This window comes from Lepidochelys kempii, chromosome 5, assembly GCF_965140285.1.
Source record: "Lepidochelys kempii isolate rLepKem1 chromosome 5, rLepKem1.hap1, whole genome shotgun sequence".
NCBI classification, from domain to species: Eukaryota; Metazoa; Chordata; order Testudines; family Cheloniidae; genus Lepidochelys; species Lepidochelys kempii.
The window spans coordinates 32310280-32327135 of NC_136384.1; the positions used below are offsets into that span (position 1 = coordinate 32310280).

At 41.9% G+C, this 16856-nt stretch overlaps 1 protein-coding gene across 2 annotated transcripts in view; it reads left to right on the forward strand.

Annotated features, from left to right (window-relative positions):
• Positions 1-16856, forward strand: part of PARP8 (poly(ADP-ribose) polymerase family member 8) — a 166657-nt gene that overhangs the window by 91069 nt on the left and 58732 nt on the right. For both annotated transcript variants that reach the window (XM_073343909.2, XM_073343910.2), the window contains exons 8-11: positions 2666-2726; positions 8256-8346; positions 12005-12071; positions 13576-13701. In XM_073343909.2, coding sequence (XP_073200010.2) covers positions 2666-2726; positions 8256-8346; positions 12005-12071; positions 13576-13701 — 345 coding nt within the window. The remainder of the gene's footprint in view (positions 1-2665; positions 2727-8255; positions 8347-12004; positions 12072-13575; positions 13702-16856) is intronic.

The window sequence follows — 16856 nt, forward strand, 5'->3', positions numbered from 1 at the left end:
TTTTTCATTTTTCTGAAACAGTTTGGAGACACTCTTTTTAGTAGCCCTTAGGGTTTCCCAGAGAAGGAACAGGAGTATGATTTCTCTCCTCCCCCCAAAAGGCCCCCAAACCTCTGGCTTTCTTTTTGCATCCCTCTTCAGCACATTAGTACCACAGAGGAACTATTTGGCTTTGGAGTGAGGATTTTCAGAGGTGTCTAAATGCAGAGGTCAATGAGAAGCCCTTAGGTACATTTGTAAGACTTGTAACGTCTTTTTGTATCTTTAGAGATTTAGTTCTTCCTTATTTTAGCGTTTCGCATACAAAAATTCAGGCTATAAACCATAACCCTCTCTGAAATGAAATGAAAGAAATGCCCATCTATTCAGTCTACATTTTTATTTAATGCCCATCTATTCAGTCTACTCTTCCTTGAAACTTGTCTCTAAGCTGCCAAGGATAATGTCTGAAATTTGACAAACAGACAAACTTCAGATATATGGGAATTCATTCAGTATTGTTCAGTTGATGAAAGATCCCATCCCCTGAGTTGTAACAGATCATAAACAAATAAAGTCAAAATGAAATTAGGAAAATATTACAGAAATCATCTGTGTAACCTTCCTCTCTGAACCCTCTCCATAGACCACTGGAAGTTAAGGCAAGATCCTGTCCTTACTCAAGTCAAAGGGAGTTTGCTACTGACATGAATGGGAGCAGAATTGACCCATACTGTTGTCCTGTGTCTTGGTCTGTCTGGCCCACATGTGAAATAAATATGGCACATTGGAGCAATAGTGGAGGCAGAACATTTTGGCATCAGTATGAAAGTATTAGTCTGCTTACACAGCTCGTGTTCAAGCAATTTTTCTACCCTCTATCAAGAAACCTACCATTATACATTTCATTAGTATTATGCACTTTGCTACCGTTGTACACTTTACTGCTCTCAGAAAAGTGTGCTCAACTTGCACAAACTTTAGAAACTTTAAAAACTGCATCAGAGGGCATCCAGTACTTTTTCAGTGACAGTTCCATGTCAATATAGCTGCTGCTTTGTTGTTGAACACTAGGTAAAGGATTCATTTGGCACTGTTACCTTATTCCACCATCCCCCTCCACCTCCAGCCCAATAAATAAATAAATAAATTAAAGAAAGAAATAAAAGGCTGAGCCAATGTCTGAAATCCACTTTTATGATTATAGTCAAAAGACTTTGCCCATCATGCTAGCACACAGAATACAGAAAAGATACAGGCAAGTAGATCTGAATAATCAGAAAGGAGCCAATTGGTTTTCTTTTTGTCTCCCTGTACTAAAGGAGTCAGCTTTTAACATGATGCGCATTATGCATCAGAACTATGATTTGTGGTGCAAATTCTTGGATTTTTTTTCTTTTTAAATTTTTTTCCCTAATGAAATCAATACCATTTAAAGGGACTATAATTTGTTCTGGGTTGGCCATACAGATGCACCTTACTATTGTGGCACCCAATGGAAAATACAACTTTAAAAAAAATCCTTTTGTATAGTAAATTTAGTGTTACACTGATGTTACTGGAAAATGAAGTCCCTTTTATCTTCAAAGTAATCCAGAACAAACAACACCTGCTTAGACTTCCCCATGCTGCCTGACCAATGTGTCCCAGTTTGGTTCTGCGGGGACCAACTTTGTACAATGCAGTACAGCTCCCAGTGAGTTTTATAGAATTCAGTAATTCAAGATGGTGTGCAGTATATATGGTACAGCTGCAAAAAACTGAGGTATAGATACATGAGGCCAGATGTGCTCTTGTAGGTTCAGGGAGGCACAAATAGCACCTCCCTGCATCAGCCTGACCTGTACTGTTATAGGTGGATTCACCCCAGGGAGGCCAAGTGGTTATAATATTGAAGGTTTCCTTTGGCAAGGGGAGCTTTAACCTCCATTAATGTATACAAAGAAGCTCTGTCAGTGGCAGCTGTTAAAGGGAGGCAGTTAATTAACCTCTTCTCCCAGCTGTCCAGCCAGCATTGCACACTTTCTGAGATGGGCTAGACCCCTGTAAGCCTCTCAGGACTGGGGAGGTTGTAGGTGCTTTATGCAACTCATAGCAGACTTTCCATTACTAGGAGCCTTATACAAAGATCTGTGCCTGTTTCCATAGGTGAATCGTATCTATTGTTTGGGGAACAAACCCAAGCATTTAAGCGTGAATGATGGTTCAGTTTCTGTTCCTGTTCAGTCTTTACCAGTTATGATGCTGTTTGTAGCAGAGTGGATACCTTGTTCACTGAGAACTGGAATGGATTCAAACACTTCATTACACAAAGGCTGTCATTTCATTGCGGCCATGAGTTGTTAATGGCTTTTGGTCACTAAAAACCAAATGTGAACCAGTGACCTAGAGGTAAATAACTGTCATTTACCCAGTGATGTCCATTACAGACTATCCCATTATAATTCCCTTGAGCTATGCAGTTCCTCAGGTGTGATAATCTGTGTTACTGAGGGCTTGGAGTATTATTTGCAGAGGCTGTTAGTTGATCCCTTTCAATACAGCAAAAAGTCACCCATTATGGAAAAGTTCGCCTAACTTGAACTTTAATATCCATTACTGATTTTATTCTTAATACGATCTCTCCTCTCATAGATGCTCTTGGGCTGAACAGTAGCTGGAAAGTAATATAAGTCTTTACTTTCAGGGAATATGGAGCCATTGATGATGTAGACATTGATCTGCATATTGATGTTAGCTTTCTTGATGTAAGTAATCTAATCATATAATTATATAATGAACATTAGTACCCATTTAATTCTGTCCTATATGAGATTCTTTACAAGCTCCTGTCACATTATTGATTGCTACTCAATTCTCAGTGGAAACATTTTGCTGTCAATCTGCAAACTCATGACTAAGATATTTTTAGCTATTTATTTGCTACTTTCATATAGAATTGCCTTGCGAATAAACAAGGAGGACAATCTACATGATCACAATGGTTCCTTCTGGTTTTGGAACATATGAATTTGTGAATTGAGGCAAAGGTACTGCCACAGGGCCTAAGATATGTGGAACCACATCATATGCTCCCAGCGGGGAGACAACCTAGGATGAGTTTCACTTTGCATAGTTTGCCACCAGTGCTCCCTTCTAGGGAAGGGTTTGAGTGGCAAAGGACATAGATAACAGTGCTGCCCAGTCTCCCCTTCTCCCTGGAAACATAGTTCTTCTTCGAATGCTGTTCCTATGGGTGCTCCACTTCAGGTGTCAGTGCGTCCTGGTGCCGTCGATCAGAGTTTTATGGTAGCAGTGTCCATGCGGGTCATGCATGCCCAGTAGGTGTCTTGCAGTGCCACTGGTGTCGCATCCAACGCGCGTACAGCCCGAACCCTCCAGTTCCTTCTCAACCATCCTCGGCTGAAGACACAACTCTGGGGCAGTGTTCACTCTTCCCATACCTTTAGAAATAATAGTTAGGCAGTTAGAAAGTTGTACTTAGTGTTAGTGTTAGTTTTATTACAAAATTTTTTTTTACTTCTCCCGGTTTTACCCTCCCCATAGTTTCCTGCAGCGGGGTCAGTTAACTGTTCAAGATGCTGGCTCCCCAGGCTTTCAACAATGCGGTTCCTGCCTTGTGTGTTCAATGTCTCAGTGAGGCGCATATCCCACAAAAATGCACCCACTGTAGCAACCTAAAGGCGAGAGCCCGGCGCAACTGGGATCTCCGCCTCAAAATGGAGAAATCTCTCCAACCAGAGATGGACCACCGGCCTCCTCTCCGGGCACCCCCCCTTTAGGGACAGGAGACACGCCTTCCTCTAACAGACCGCAAACTTGCCTGTAAGGGACTTGGTACTGAGCGTCTCCTCAGGCACCATGCCCCTGGCACTGATATTGCAGTCTGCACCAGTAGAGAAAGCCAAGTCAGCACCGACCACCCCGACTAAACCGCCATCACATCTGACAGCACCAGCGTCGGCACCAATGGTACCGACCTCAGAAATGCCACTTAATCTGCTGCAACAGAGAGACTTGGCTACCTTGTTGGCACCGCAGTCCCCATGCTTGGTACCGAGGCTCTCCGGAATGTTTCAACGGGAATCCCTACACTTCTCAGACTGCTGTACATTTGTCCAGTGAAGACGATCATGATGATGTGCCAGAACCATGCATCTTCTCACCGCACCACTCATCACTAAAAAATTGAAGACCACCCTGGACCTATATGAGGTCCAAACATCCTTATAATCAGATGAGTTAACCTTCGTACAGACCATTGTGGATGTACCCACCAATGGCCTTCCCAATGCATTTGGCACACTGGGAACCCTGGGCAGCTTACAGAGGCTGTCACTCTAGACCACCCACAGCTCACAGAGGAGAGATGAGATGCACCCCTCGTCCCCCACCCCACAGCCAATGGAGGCTCAGGACATCAGGGAGGACACTGAGATGGGCGCAGATCAGGAAGCGAATTCTCCTGCACACAACTCTTCCTCCTCACCGGACAAAGCAAATAAGCCGCCACAGCCTACCTCGGCGGATGACTTCAAACAGTTCCTGGAGCTGTTTAAGCAAGTCGCCCAGAGCCATGACATCCCGTTGGAGGAAGTTCAGACGAACCAGCACAAACTGGTACAAATTCTGCAACCTTCCTCTACTTGCAGGATCGCTCTACCCATTAATGATGCAATTCTGGAACCGGCAGAGACAGTCTGACAGACACCAGCCTCAATAACGCCGACATGCAAAAGGGCAGATAGGAAGTATTATGTACCCACCAAAGGGGTGGATTTCCTCTTCTCCCACCCGCCTCCCAGCTCCTTGGTGGTCGATGCCGCCAATCAACACAGCAAACAACAGTTTAGATCAACCCCTCAAGATAAGGAACACCAGAAGTGCTCAACCTCTTTGGACAAAAAGTTTACTCCTCAGTGACCTTACAGTTGAGAGTCACCAATTATTCTGCTCTGTTAGCAAAATATGATTATGATAACTATAGGATATTGAGCTCTTTCACTGAGGAGCTTCTAGATGAGAAGCAAGCACAATTCAAGCACTATGCAAACCGTGAATAATGATCTTCCCCTACCTGGACAATTTCCTTTTCAAAGGTCCAACTCAACAAAAAGCACCGGACGCTGTCCAGAGGACGATCACACATCTGTTCAGGGATCTTGGGCTACAGATAAGTAAACGAAAATCCACTCTAGTCCTTCTCCAGCAACTGGACTTCATTAGGGCACATCTCAGTGCTGTAGAAGCCAAGACATTCCTGCCCCTGAACAGATCCACAACTCCGACAAATCTTATCACAGAGGTAAGAATCAGCCCCCAAACACCAGCTCGTACTGTCCTACAGCTGCTAGGACACAAGGCAGCCTCAACATTCGTGGTACAACATACAAGACTACATATGTGCTGCCTTCAGGGCTGGTTGAGCTCGGTTTACATACCCAGGAAGCACAGCCTGCACAAACGACTTACAGTACCACCCTGTGTCCTGGACTCTCTACACTGGTGGACAAGACCAGAAAATGTATGTGTGGGCATCCCATTCCAACAGGAACCCCCATCAGTAGTAATCACGACAGACATTTCGCTGATAGTCCGGGGGGCCCACATGCATCAGCATATGGTTCAAGAAAAACTGTCTCTTGCGGAGACTCAGCTACACATCAGTCTACTAGAGCTATGTGCAGTCCGCAATGTCGGCAGACACTTCCTACCTCACATAAAGAACAAATCAATTTGTATAATGACCAACAACATTGCCTGCATGTTTTACATCAGTCTGCAAGGAGACACTCAATCTCACTCACTGTGCACCGAAACCATGAAAGTGTGGAACTGGTGCATACACCACAACATAAACATTTCAGCCTCCTACCTTCTCGGCTGTCAAAACACAATGGTGAACACGCTAAGCAGGTATTTCTCTCAAGACCACAAATGGGAATTGAACGAGGGAGTCCTGCTATCCATATTCTGCTGGTGGGGCACTCCACTCATTGACCTGCTCACATCCCCGACAAATCACAAATTCATAATTTTCTGCTCGAGAGCAGGAATGGAACCACGATCACTGGGGGACACCTTCCTCATCACATGAGATGCACAATTCATGTAAGCATTCCCACCAGTTCCCATGATATCACACATGATACGCAAGATATGCCTAGACAAGGCCAGGGTCATCCTCATAGTTCCAACATAGCCCAGGCAAGCCTGGTACCCTTACCAGATGCATATGGCGATATGCGCCCCTCGAGCTCTCCCTCCCCATCCAGACCTGCTGTCTCAGAACAACTGTCACGCTCTTCACCCCAATCTGCAGAAACTCCACCTTCAAGCATGGCTTCTGCATGGTTCCACTATGGCGAACTTGCCTGCTCGGAACAAGTCAAACACGTATTACTAAACAGCAGGAAAGTGACCACATGTAATACTTACCTTCAAAAATGGAAGAAATTATCCTCCTGGTGTCAAGAAAAACATGTGACAGCCTCCACAACACCGCTACCATTAGTGCTGGAATACCTACAGGAGCTGAAATGCTCGGATTTAGCAGTGAGCTTGATCAAAGTCCACCTCGTGACCAGAACAGCATTCCATCATGAGATTGATGGGACATCGATCTTTGTGCACCCCATTACTAAACACTTCCTCGTGGGTCTCCAGAACATTTACCCAGAGGTTTGTCAACCTATTCCAGCCTGGGACCTCAATGTGGTATTGAAATGCCTCACCAGAATGCCATTTGAATCCCTAGCCACCTGCTCCCTACTACATTTATCCATGAAAGTGGCCTTTTTGGTCACTATTACTTCCACCAGATGGGTCAATGGGATAGGGGCTCTCATGGCCGATCCTCCCTACATAATATTCTTCAAAGACAAGGTCACTCTGTGCCTGCATCTAACATTTCTACCGAAGGTAACATCATCCTTTCATATGAACCTACCAGTCCATCTTCCTACATTCGATCCTAAGGCTCACAAGACTCCAACAGAGTCCATCCTGCATACATTGGACTTCAGGCAGGTGTTAGCATTTTACCTGGAAAGGACCAAACCTTTCCAGAAGTCTAGACTTTTTGTTCCTACTACTGAGTGTTCAAAAGGCTGCACGATATCCACTCAGAGATTGTCTAAATGGATCTCCACATGCATTCAACATTGCTATCATATTCAAAACTTGGACCCTCCTACACACATCACAGTGCATTCCACATGATTCTTTATAGCATTCCTAAACAATGCTCTGATATTAGAGATTTGCAGGGCGGCCACTTGGGCCTCTGTCCACACATTTACTGAGCACTATGCTATCACTCAAGACTCTAGGGCTGACGCCCAACTGTGGCTCTAACCACAGTTACCTCTGTGACTCAAATGAACCCGAAGTCCCTCCTGCCTTCTGAGGGGCACTTCTCTACAGTCACCTGAAGTGGAGCACCCACAGGGGCAGCACTCGAAGAAGAAGAGAAGATTACTCACCTTGTGCAGTAACTGAGGTTTTTCAAGATATGTGTCCCTGTGGGTGCTCCACTACCCACCCTCCTCCCCTCTACTTCGGAGTTCACCATTAGGACTCTGCTGTAGAGAAGGAACTGAAGGGCTCAGGTGTTGCACGTGCTAGACATGGCACCAGCAACACCGCAAAATGCCTGTTGTGCATGCGTGACCTGCGTGGATACTTCCACCATATATCTCCCATTGATTGTTCTGGGACACACCAACACCTGAAGTGGTGTACCCTCCCAGACACACATCTCGAAGAACCGCAGTTACTGCACAAGTTGAGTAACCTTCTCTTTCTCGTGCCATTATTTTCTCATTTTGCCATCACATCTGTGCAGTAACCTCCCTTTACAAGGGTGGAAGTTAATGATTCTAGGAACAGCATCTGTACTGATATAATTTCCCCAGGTAAATGTGGTACACAGGATGGTTCTGTCTGCCCCTGAAACCTCATGAATACCTGACTCTCCTGTGATGGGATTTCTTTAGTCTCAAGGGAAGGGGCAATATGCCATCTGGTTTCTTCTAGCCCTCTACTGTGGGACCAGTTGTATTTCCCACCCTGTTCACTCCTTTTGCTCTCCCCTTGAGCCAGTATCTCCTAGTGGATGGAGCATAGGCGAGGAGTGGGCAAACAGATGAAAATAATAGCTTAGATGACTACATTCCATTGAATATTTCACCAGCATAAGGGTTGACTGACAAAACATAAACAGTTCCTGAGGATGGCTAATGATTTTTGTTGTTTTTCTTTTTCTCTGGAATCAGGAAGAGATTGCTGTGGCTTGGGATGTAATCCGTACAGAACCTATAATAGTGCGATTGCACTGTTCACTTACACAGTACTTAAATGGTCCAGGTTAGTCACATTTGCATTTTTCCTGTGCCATGTACGATGTTGTAGTTGTGAGCCATGTAGAGAGTAGCAGATATACATGTTCATTGCTAAAGCCCCAATTCTGAAAATATATCTGCACATGTTTAACTTCACTATCATGAGTGGTCCCATTGATTTCAAGTTAAGCCCCTGGGTAAGCGTTTGCACAATCAATAGTAAGGGTATGTCTACACTGCCCTGCAGTTTGGACTAAAAGGGTGTTGACAGCAGGACACACCAAAGTGCTGCGCTATAACTCCCCTATGTGGATACTGCGAATGTGAATGTAAAAAGTCTTGGGTTTGCACCTCTTCAAAGAGGACTACATTAGTGCAGACTCGGACCTGCATATTCGTGCCCATAGCATCCACACGAAGGAGTTACAGTACAACAGTTTTATGTGAACTGCTATTCACACCCACTTAGGTTTCCAATCCTGCCTCTCAGTTCAGATCTATGTGAGAGAATTCTGCCACTGAACGATGAAGATATTTTTTCAGTCATGATTTGTCTGGGAAAAATACCCTCGTAATCCATTTCTTAGGGAGTCCATTGTCTGCAGCTGCTCTTTGCAAGCTGTGTTCTGTTCATTATATCAGTATCTTATTTGTGTTTGGCTTAGTGTCTTGTTTCACTACATCTTACTATTTTAATATTTTTTTTATAAACGTTCAGGTGTTTATTTATTGCAAATAGCTATTGTAACTTTATGTTAACATTTATTATTGTTAGCCAACTCCAATATGAAATCAAAATTCTAATACACTCAGCAACAGAGAGTAAACTTTGCAAATCCTTATCCAGCTGGATATGTTCTAGCAAGACCATAAACGACAATAAAACTTCTGCACTTTTGGCAAGGCTAAAACAGGACTTATAGACCCCATCCTGCAGCTAACTTTGTGCAGAAGCTCCCTTGAGCCTCATGCAGTCAATTGCAGGATCAAGGCAAGAGACAGGTGCTTTGCCGTTATTGATCTTATGAGTCTGGTGCAGTTGCTGTTTCTGCCAGTGATTTTCAGTAAAAAAGAACAATGAGATCAATCTCACATATTAATATATGAGGGAACTCTCTCTCTCTCTTCAACCTTTCCCCATGAAACACTGTTCTGAGTAATAACTTGTTATTACCTTATGATATGTATATCTTTCCTTTTGTGTCTGCCATTCACTGATGGAAGAAACAGATGTACCATATGCTCAAAGAGAGGCAAAATATGTCTGGCTGCTGTTTCACATGTGTTATACAGAATACACGTGTTTTGAAACTTCTGTTCTTATTTAGTACCTAGCCAGATTATTACCAATGTGTTCTTTTCCATTTTTTATGAGTAGCATGGAATTTTTTATATTGATAAGATACCTTTAGGTTCCTGTTTAGGGACTAGATGGAAAAAATGAATATATGTATATGTGCAAGGTAGCCCAACACATGCCATTAAAAGATCCTGTTTTCACTTGCATATAATTTGCCAACTTTAACTGTTTAAGGTGAATATATATATTAAAATGCAAAACAAAACCCATTCAGTAGAGTATAGTTTATGGACAGAAATAGATATTTGTCAAGAATTCATTTATCTGTACTATGATCCGTACTAGAAACAATATTAGGAATGGAAGCAATGGCTTTTCCTTACTAAATGATATCACTGGTCTATCAGGCATAGGTGCTGGGGGTGCTGCTGCACAGCACCCTCACTATACAAATTTTTCCAGCTCCACTGCCATCAGGTCTGGTATCCTGCTTCTGGCAGTGTCCATTACCTGATGTTTAAAAGGAAGTGAAATGCACCTGGCAATTCTGAAATGCAGCACATCCCATGCTAATTGTGTGGAAAGGGGCTCCTAAACCCTTCAGGCAATCATCTTATGCTCTGAAATATGAGATTTAGTTACACTTTAGAATTTATAAATCTAAATACATTGTTACTGCTAATCACATTATCCATCTTTTTGAAAATCCAACCACAGTTTGTCTCAGAAAGATTAAACAGCATTTAAATAATAGCACTGCACAAAAGGATAAAATAATCAACTGATGTTTCTTTGAAAGAAAGGATATTTGAGGGAGACGGAAGATATTTTTTGAATTATTTGCAAATGAAACAATCATTCTAAAGAGCACCTGGCAAACAGTGGCATTTCAGATTAGAACTGGTATTTTTATTGCCTTTTTTTAAAAAAAAATAATGATCAGAATAACATATGCTTAAAAATCATGATTTCATTCTGATAAAAGTTAACTTCAAATATTGAGCCAAATCTTTAGGATCTCTTTTTTTCAGTGTAATCATTATAGTTCTTTTCTTTTCTTTTAATAATGAAATGCACTTGTTTTGACCACATCAATGCTTGTAATATATGCTGGTTATTATCCTGCCTCAAAGAATTGAGATTTTTTCAGTAAGTGCTTGGTGCCATCTGCCACTTCAATCTATTAAATGTTACAAAAGGATTTTGGTAATGCTAGAAGTGGAAGCTTGTTTCCAGCCTCCATGTCTTATGTTTTCAATTATCTGAGCCAGTAAATATGGGCGTGCTGATGGTGGGAATGGTATGAGATCTGTACCCTATCGCATGAATGGCGATGTCTGAGCTTCCTTGATGAAAGTTCATTGGCTATTGGGATTCATACATGATGCAGTCAGATGATAAGCACTATGGATCTTTTACTGAAATGCCTTCAAAAAAGAAACCCTACAGATAAAATAAATTGGTAGGTTTTCTTTACATTCTAAGAAATAGAGACAGGGAACAGAAAAATGCCTGAGTAGAGTTTGACTGTCTCTGCATGCTGACAGAATGGGCTAATTCTACTGTCCTGTAATGGTTCAGGGAAACTTGAATAAATTAAATTTTCATACAGAAAAGGTTTTTTCTTCCAAGCAGAATTACCTTCTGCAACAAAAATATTCCAGTTTTCCTGCACTTTTAAAAAGGTCTGGAATGAGCATTGGGTAGGAAGGCCTCTCAGAGAGGAAACACTTTGCTCCAGAAAATATGGTGTAATGCTGATGAGATACTAAAGGACCTAAGGCAAGTCCTCTTTCGGGAAGAATCTAATTCTACCCTCAGTCAGCCTGTTGTGAAAACAGGGGAACACTGTTGATTTCAGTGAGGTCGCTTTCCATTTACATGGTGTAATTGAGGGCAGAATTTGGTCCAAAGTCCCAAAGGGCTTTTAAAGAATAGTGAACAGTAAATAAAGAAAGCCAAGTAATGGAACCTCTACTTCTGCACCAAAAAGAGATTAAATGAGTAAGTAAATCAGTACGTCTTTTGAAGGTGAGGGAAGGTAATGCTCCCTGCAAAAAGAGATGTAAAAGACTAGGACAGTTCACTTGGAAATGAGATGGCCATGGCTGGAGTTGGGTTGCTGAACAGGGTGGGCCGATACTCTGAAGTGGTACTCAGGTTCTTGGCTGGCTGGTTCTTGCTCATGTGTTCAGGTTCCAAACTGGCTCAGACAACAGTACTGCCCTCACCATTGTTTCCATGGTGTTTCCGAAGTATAAATTAGCACAGAATACGGCCTGTAAATATCAAACCACTAATAGAATAAGTAGGTCTCTGTGATACCCTGTTCTAGCATGGCAATTCCAATTTACACATATCACCAATATCACATTTTCTGCAGTACCTACCGTGGATGTATTTCAGATCTCTACTAAGGAAAGATTTGGGTTGGGACATCAGCTGAAAAAGTAAGTTCTGGAAGAAATTTGATACGATCTTGCTTAATGCATTGTTGTTATAATCATCTTATGTTAGCTCTTGTGTTGGGTCAAGAAACATTTAACAGATGAGTTGTAGTTCTCTTTGGACCAAATGGCTCCTGACTGCTTTTTCAGTTAAAAAGTTCACCCCTCACCTTTTCAAATTGTTTTGACAGTGGTGAAAAATAACAGGTAGTCCCTGTAAATGTTTCCCTTTCCCTTTACTGGAGTTTTATAAACTACTGTCTAAAGTGTGTGAAATTAAAGAGGATGCAGCTAAGAATCACAGAATCGTAGGACTGGAAAGGATCTCAGGAGGTCATCTAGTGCAGTAATAACTAACTGTTATTAGTTAAAATTCTGACGATGCATCTTTTTGCAAATTCTCATTATTGAGATTAATTAATAATATGAATAATTGCTATTAATAAAATGACAAGAATGTAAGTTTAAGGGTACGTCAACACAGCAAAAACAACTCTGCAGGCTCATAGCCTGGGTCAACTGACTTAGCTCGTGGGGCTTGCACTGCAGGGCTAAAAATAGCAGCATAGACGTTCAGGCTCAGGATGGAGCCCTGGGCTGTGAGGCTCCCCTCCCTCCCCCTGCCAGGTTTCAGAGCCTAGGGCTCTGACTCCCAACAGCTACACAGTTATTTTTAGCCCTGAAGCACAAGCACAAGTCAGTTGACCTGGTCTCTAAGAGTCGCTGCTGTGGGGATTTTTTTTGCTGTGTAGATGTATCCTAAACATCTACACCTTAAAAAAAAAAAAAAAAAAGGCAGTTTGCTTCCATAAAGAAATCTTTCGCTGGTAGGTTTAAAGAACCAATCAGAAATAATCAGCACAGTGTTTTAATAACCTTGCAGATTAATTAACATTATTAAAAATCTGTGCAGTAATTTGAAATTGAGAAAAAAGTAATCAGTTCCTAATACTACATTTCATTCCTTATAGTACCGATGAGTTGTACATTAGATAGCCTTTACAAGAGGCATACACAATGCATTTTTGTGTAATACATTTTGTCAAGCAGAGGGGGGAGACCTGTGATTGTACATCTACATAACTATGCAGTTAAGTCAAAAATTTTGAATAGCCACAGGTCTCATGGTCCCTCATCATGTTTGAGGGCAAGAAGATCTTCATCTTTTGAAAATCTATGAAATAGCCAGTTAAGCCAACACTACCATCTACTTTAACAGTACCACCCATACATCTCAAATCTAAACGCTCTCACAGTTTCTGCATCTCTATGACAAAGATACTTTTACGTCTTTCATCTTTGATATGTGTATGATGTATACTTATATAGCTTTTATCAATAACATTGTCATTTTTTAAAGAGCCAAGTACTGGCCTCAATCCACCCATGTGACTCTCAAGTTCTTCATTTAGAATGAGGCCACTACATGGCTTTAAATGATGAAGGTACAGTTGTTGGCTTTACAATTACTGTGACTTGGCTATGATTGTCTTTTCCTCCTTTACAGAATAATGCAGACGTTTGTTACACAGCAATGGAAAAATAGCAAAGAAAAATCAAATTGTACGCACAATAAGAAAGTGTCTGAGAAAAAGGTGAAATCCCCTCTGCACATCTTTTCTACATTGCGCAGGTAATACTAAGCAAAATGCTTTTATTATCATATGCTGTTCAAATTCCACAGCATACTTAACAAGATTTAGCAGTTTAGCAGAAATGTTGACTTTTCTCCAAAGAGAAGTATTCTGTTTATACCTTACCTCTTGGGTCTTGTGCCCTCACCTTGTATGATTTCAAGAACTAACTAGGAACTTCAGCTGTTGTCAAGATTATTCCAGGGGGGAGCGTTTTCATGTCCTACACTCTAAAAGACCCTGACTCATCTAGTACAGGAAATCACTCATTTTATACTGTTAAACTTGGCTGTGTGTGCTATTATTAGTTTAGTAGGCAGACTGTTATTTTATTAACCATAGTTAAGGCTAAAATTTTGTCATGGTTATCTTTAGTAAAAGTCACGGACATGTCACAGGCAATAAACAACAAAAATTCAGGGAAGGCGTGACCTGTCTGTGACTTTTGCTGCTGCAGCTCCATGGTTTCTGGTGGCGGAGAGCTGTGAGCTGCAGGGTGAGCATAGAGAAAATGGGACATCCCAGCCACTCGCCCGAGTTGTTACCCCTCTCCACACACACACATTGCTGGAACCCTGTGGAGGACCCCCTCAGGAGTCTGTCACTTGTCACTGGAACTTTGCAGGGGGTCCCGTGTCGCTGTTGTTGCCTGTCGCTGGAACCGTCTCAGGGCCCGCAGGCTGAGTCCGGCAGTCCCTGGGGCTGAAGCAGAGAATGTCAGGGAGGTCTCTAGAAGTCAGATTCCATGACCTCTGTCAGGGTTCCTTCCCCACTCTGAACTCTAGGGTACAGATGTGGGGACCCGCATGAAAGACCCCCTAAGCTTATTCTTACCAGCTTCAGTTAAAAACATCCCCAAACTTTGCCTTGGCCTTGAACAGTATGCTGCCACCACCAAGCATTTTAAACAAAGAACAGGGAAAGAGACCACTTGGAGACGTCTTTCCCCAAAATATCCCCCCAAGCCCTATACCCCCTTTCCTGGGGAAGGCTTGATAATAATCCTCACCAATTTGTACAGGTGAACACAGACCCAAACCCTTGGATCTTAAGAAAAATGAAAAATCAATCAGGTTCTTAAAAGAAGAATTTTAATTAAAGAAGAGGTAAAAAGAATCACCTCTGTAAAATCAGGATGGAAAATACTTTACAGAGTATTCAGATTCAAAACACAGAGGCTCTTCCTCTGAGCAAAATCTTAAAGTTACAGAAAACAGGAATAAACCTCCCTCTTAACACAGGGAAAATTCACATAAAACAAAAGATAAACTAATCCGCCTTGCCTGGCTTACCTATACTGGTTGCAATATTGGAGACTTGGATTAGGATGGGTTGGAGAAGATGGATTTCAATCTGGCCTCTCTCAATCCCAAAAGAGAACAAACACCTAAGCAAAGAGCACAAACAAAAGCCTTTTCCCCTCCTCCGCCCCCCCCCCATCAAGATTTGAAAGTATCTTGTTCCCTTATTGGTCCTTTGGGTCGGGTGCCAGCCAGGTTAGCTGAGCTTCTTAACCCTTTACAGGTAACAGGATGTTGCCTCTGGCCAGGAGGGATTTTATAGCACTGTATACAGAAAAGTGGTTACTCTTCCCTTTATATTTATGACAACCTCCATGACATAAACATAGCCTTAGCCATAGTATCCTGCTAGTTTTATTGTGTCCAAGTTTCCTTTTCATAATTGTATTTTTCTTCACTTTCAGAAAAAATGTGTATGATATTTCAAGGGGTAAGGGGCCTGATTTTCAGAGGTGCTGAGCAGTGACTTTATTTGGAGGCATGCATGCTCAGCACCTCTGAAAATCAGTCACCAGGACTTGAAAGGCCCAATCCTGGAAGTACGTATACACATGAATAACTTTCCTCATGTGAATAGTCCTTTTGAATCCCATGGAGTTCATACTACCATGAGTAAAGTTATTCATGCGCTTAAGTGCCTTTGTGTCTTTTAGGGGTGTAGTTCACCTGATGTAGCACTTTTTTCTAATTTTGAGGGATTGGCTGATCACCCCCTCTTTGGCTTTGGGTGATCGTTTGAGCATCTCTGTTGCTTGATGAATTTCTTGTATTCTAAGTTTCACATGTAACAGTGAGTGGTACAACAGAAACAGACTGGCGATGGGTTGGATACTGTATCCATACAGAGGTGTCAAGGGGTATTTATATTGACAGGAAATAAAAGAGGAAGATGGAATTGTGAGCCAGAGGCTTTCGCACTTTGTACCAAACATTCACACAGGTTGTAGCATGTCAAAACACACACACACACACTCTTCCTGGGGTTTGGTTTTATTCACAAAGTGAATACAAAAGCCAACCCAATCTTTCTCCCCTAGACTCAGCTGCAACTAAAATTCCTCTCCAAAGACTGTTTAGCCCGTACGCTAAGCATCCTTTCTTTGTTAGAGTACCACTCTCATCTCCCTTATATCCATGTATGGTAATGAATCATTTACAAGAGTGAGTCAGCATATTTCACTGAACATTTTCCAGCAGGATCACCATTTGCTAACAGTATGGATAAACACTGCCAGCCTGTTAAAGGGATGTTTTCCCTTGGGATTTTATTTCTCTGCTTTTTGAGCAAACCAAAAAAGTTTCACTTTGGTATGAGGATGGAAAAATGATTCAGGAAGATTTAATTTTGCCTGATACCAGCTCTCTTAGTACTAGGCAAACAAATTTTAAATATTAGAAAAAACGATCCAGATCATATGAATGTTGCTTCATTTGTGTGTTGATTCTTTGTTTTCTTGATACGCATATTAGGCCTGATTACTCTCTTACATTACGCTGCTGCCAATCAGGAGTACACCGAAGTAAAACCACTTGAAGTGAGAAGAGAATCAAGCCAAATTGTCTTCTACAAAATAATCAGATTATTTGGGGGAGGAGGTTTGTTTTTTTTTGTTTTGTTTTGTTTTGTTTTTTTAAGAATTGTTTCAGTTGAGATAAATATGAGTGACTGGATACAAGCTTCTGCAGCAGTTAAAATACTAAGAGCCCGTTATGACCTGCAATTGATCTGCATGCAGAACTCCTCTGGCTTGTGGTGTCTAGAAATTAGCATGGCTTGAAAGAACCATGCCAAAACAATTGTTCAAGAAAAGTAGATTTACCCTTTTGATTGAAGAAGTCCATTGCTCTACGTG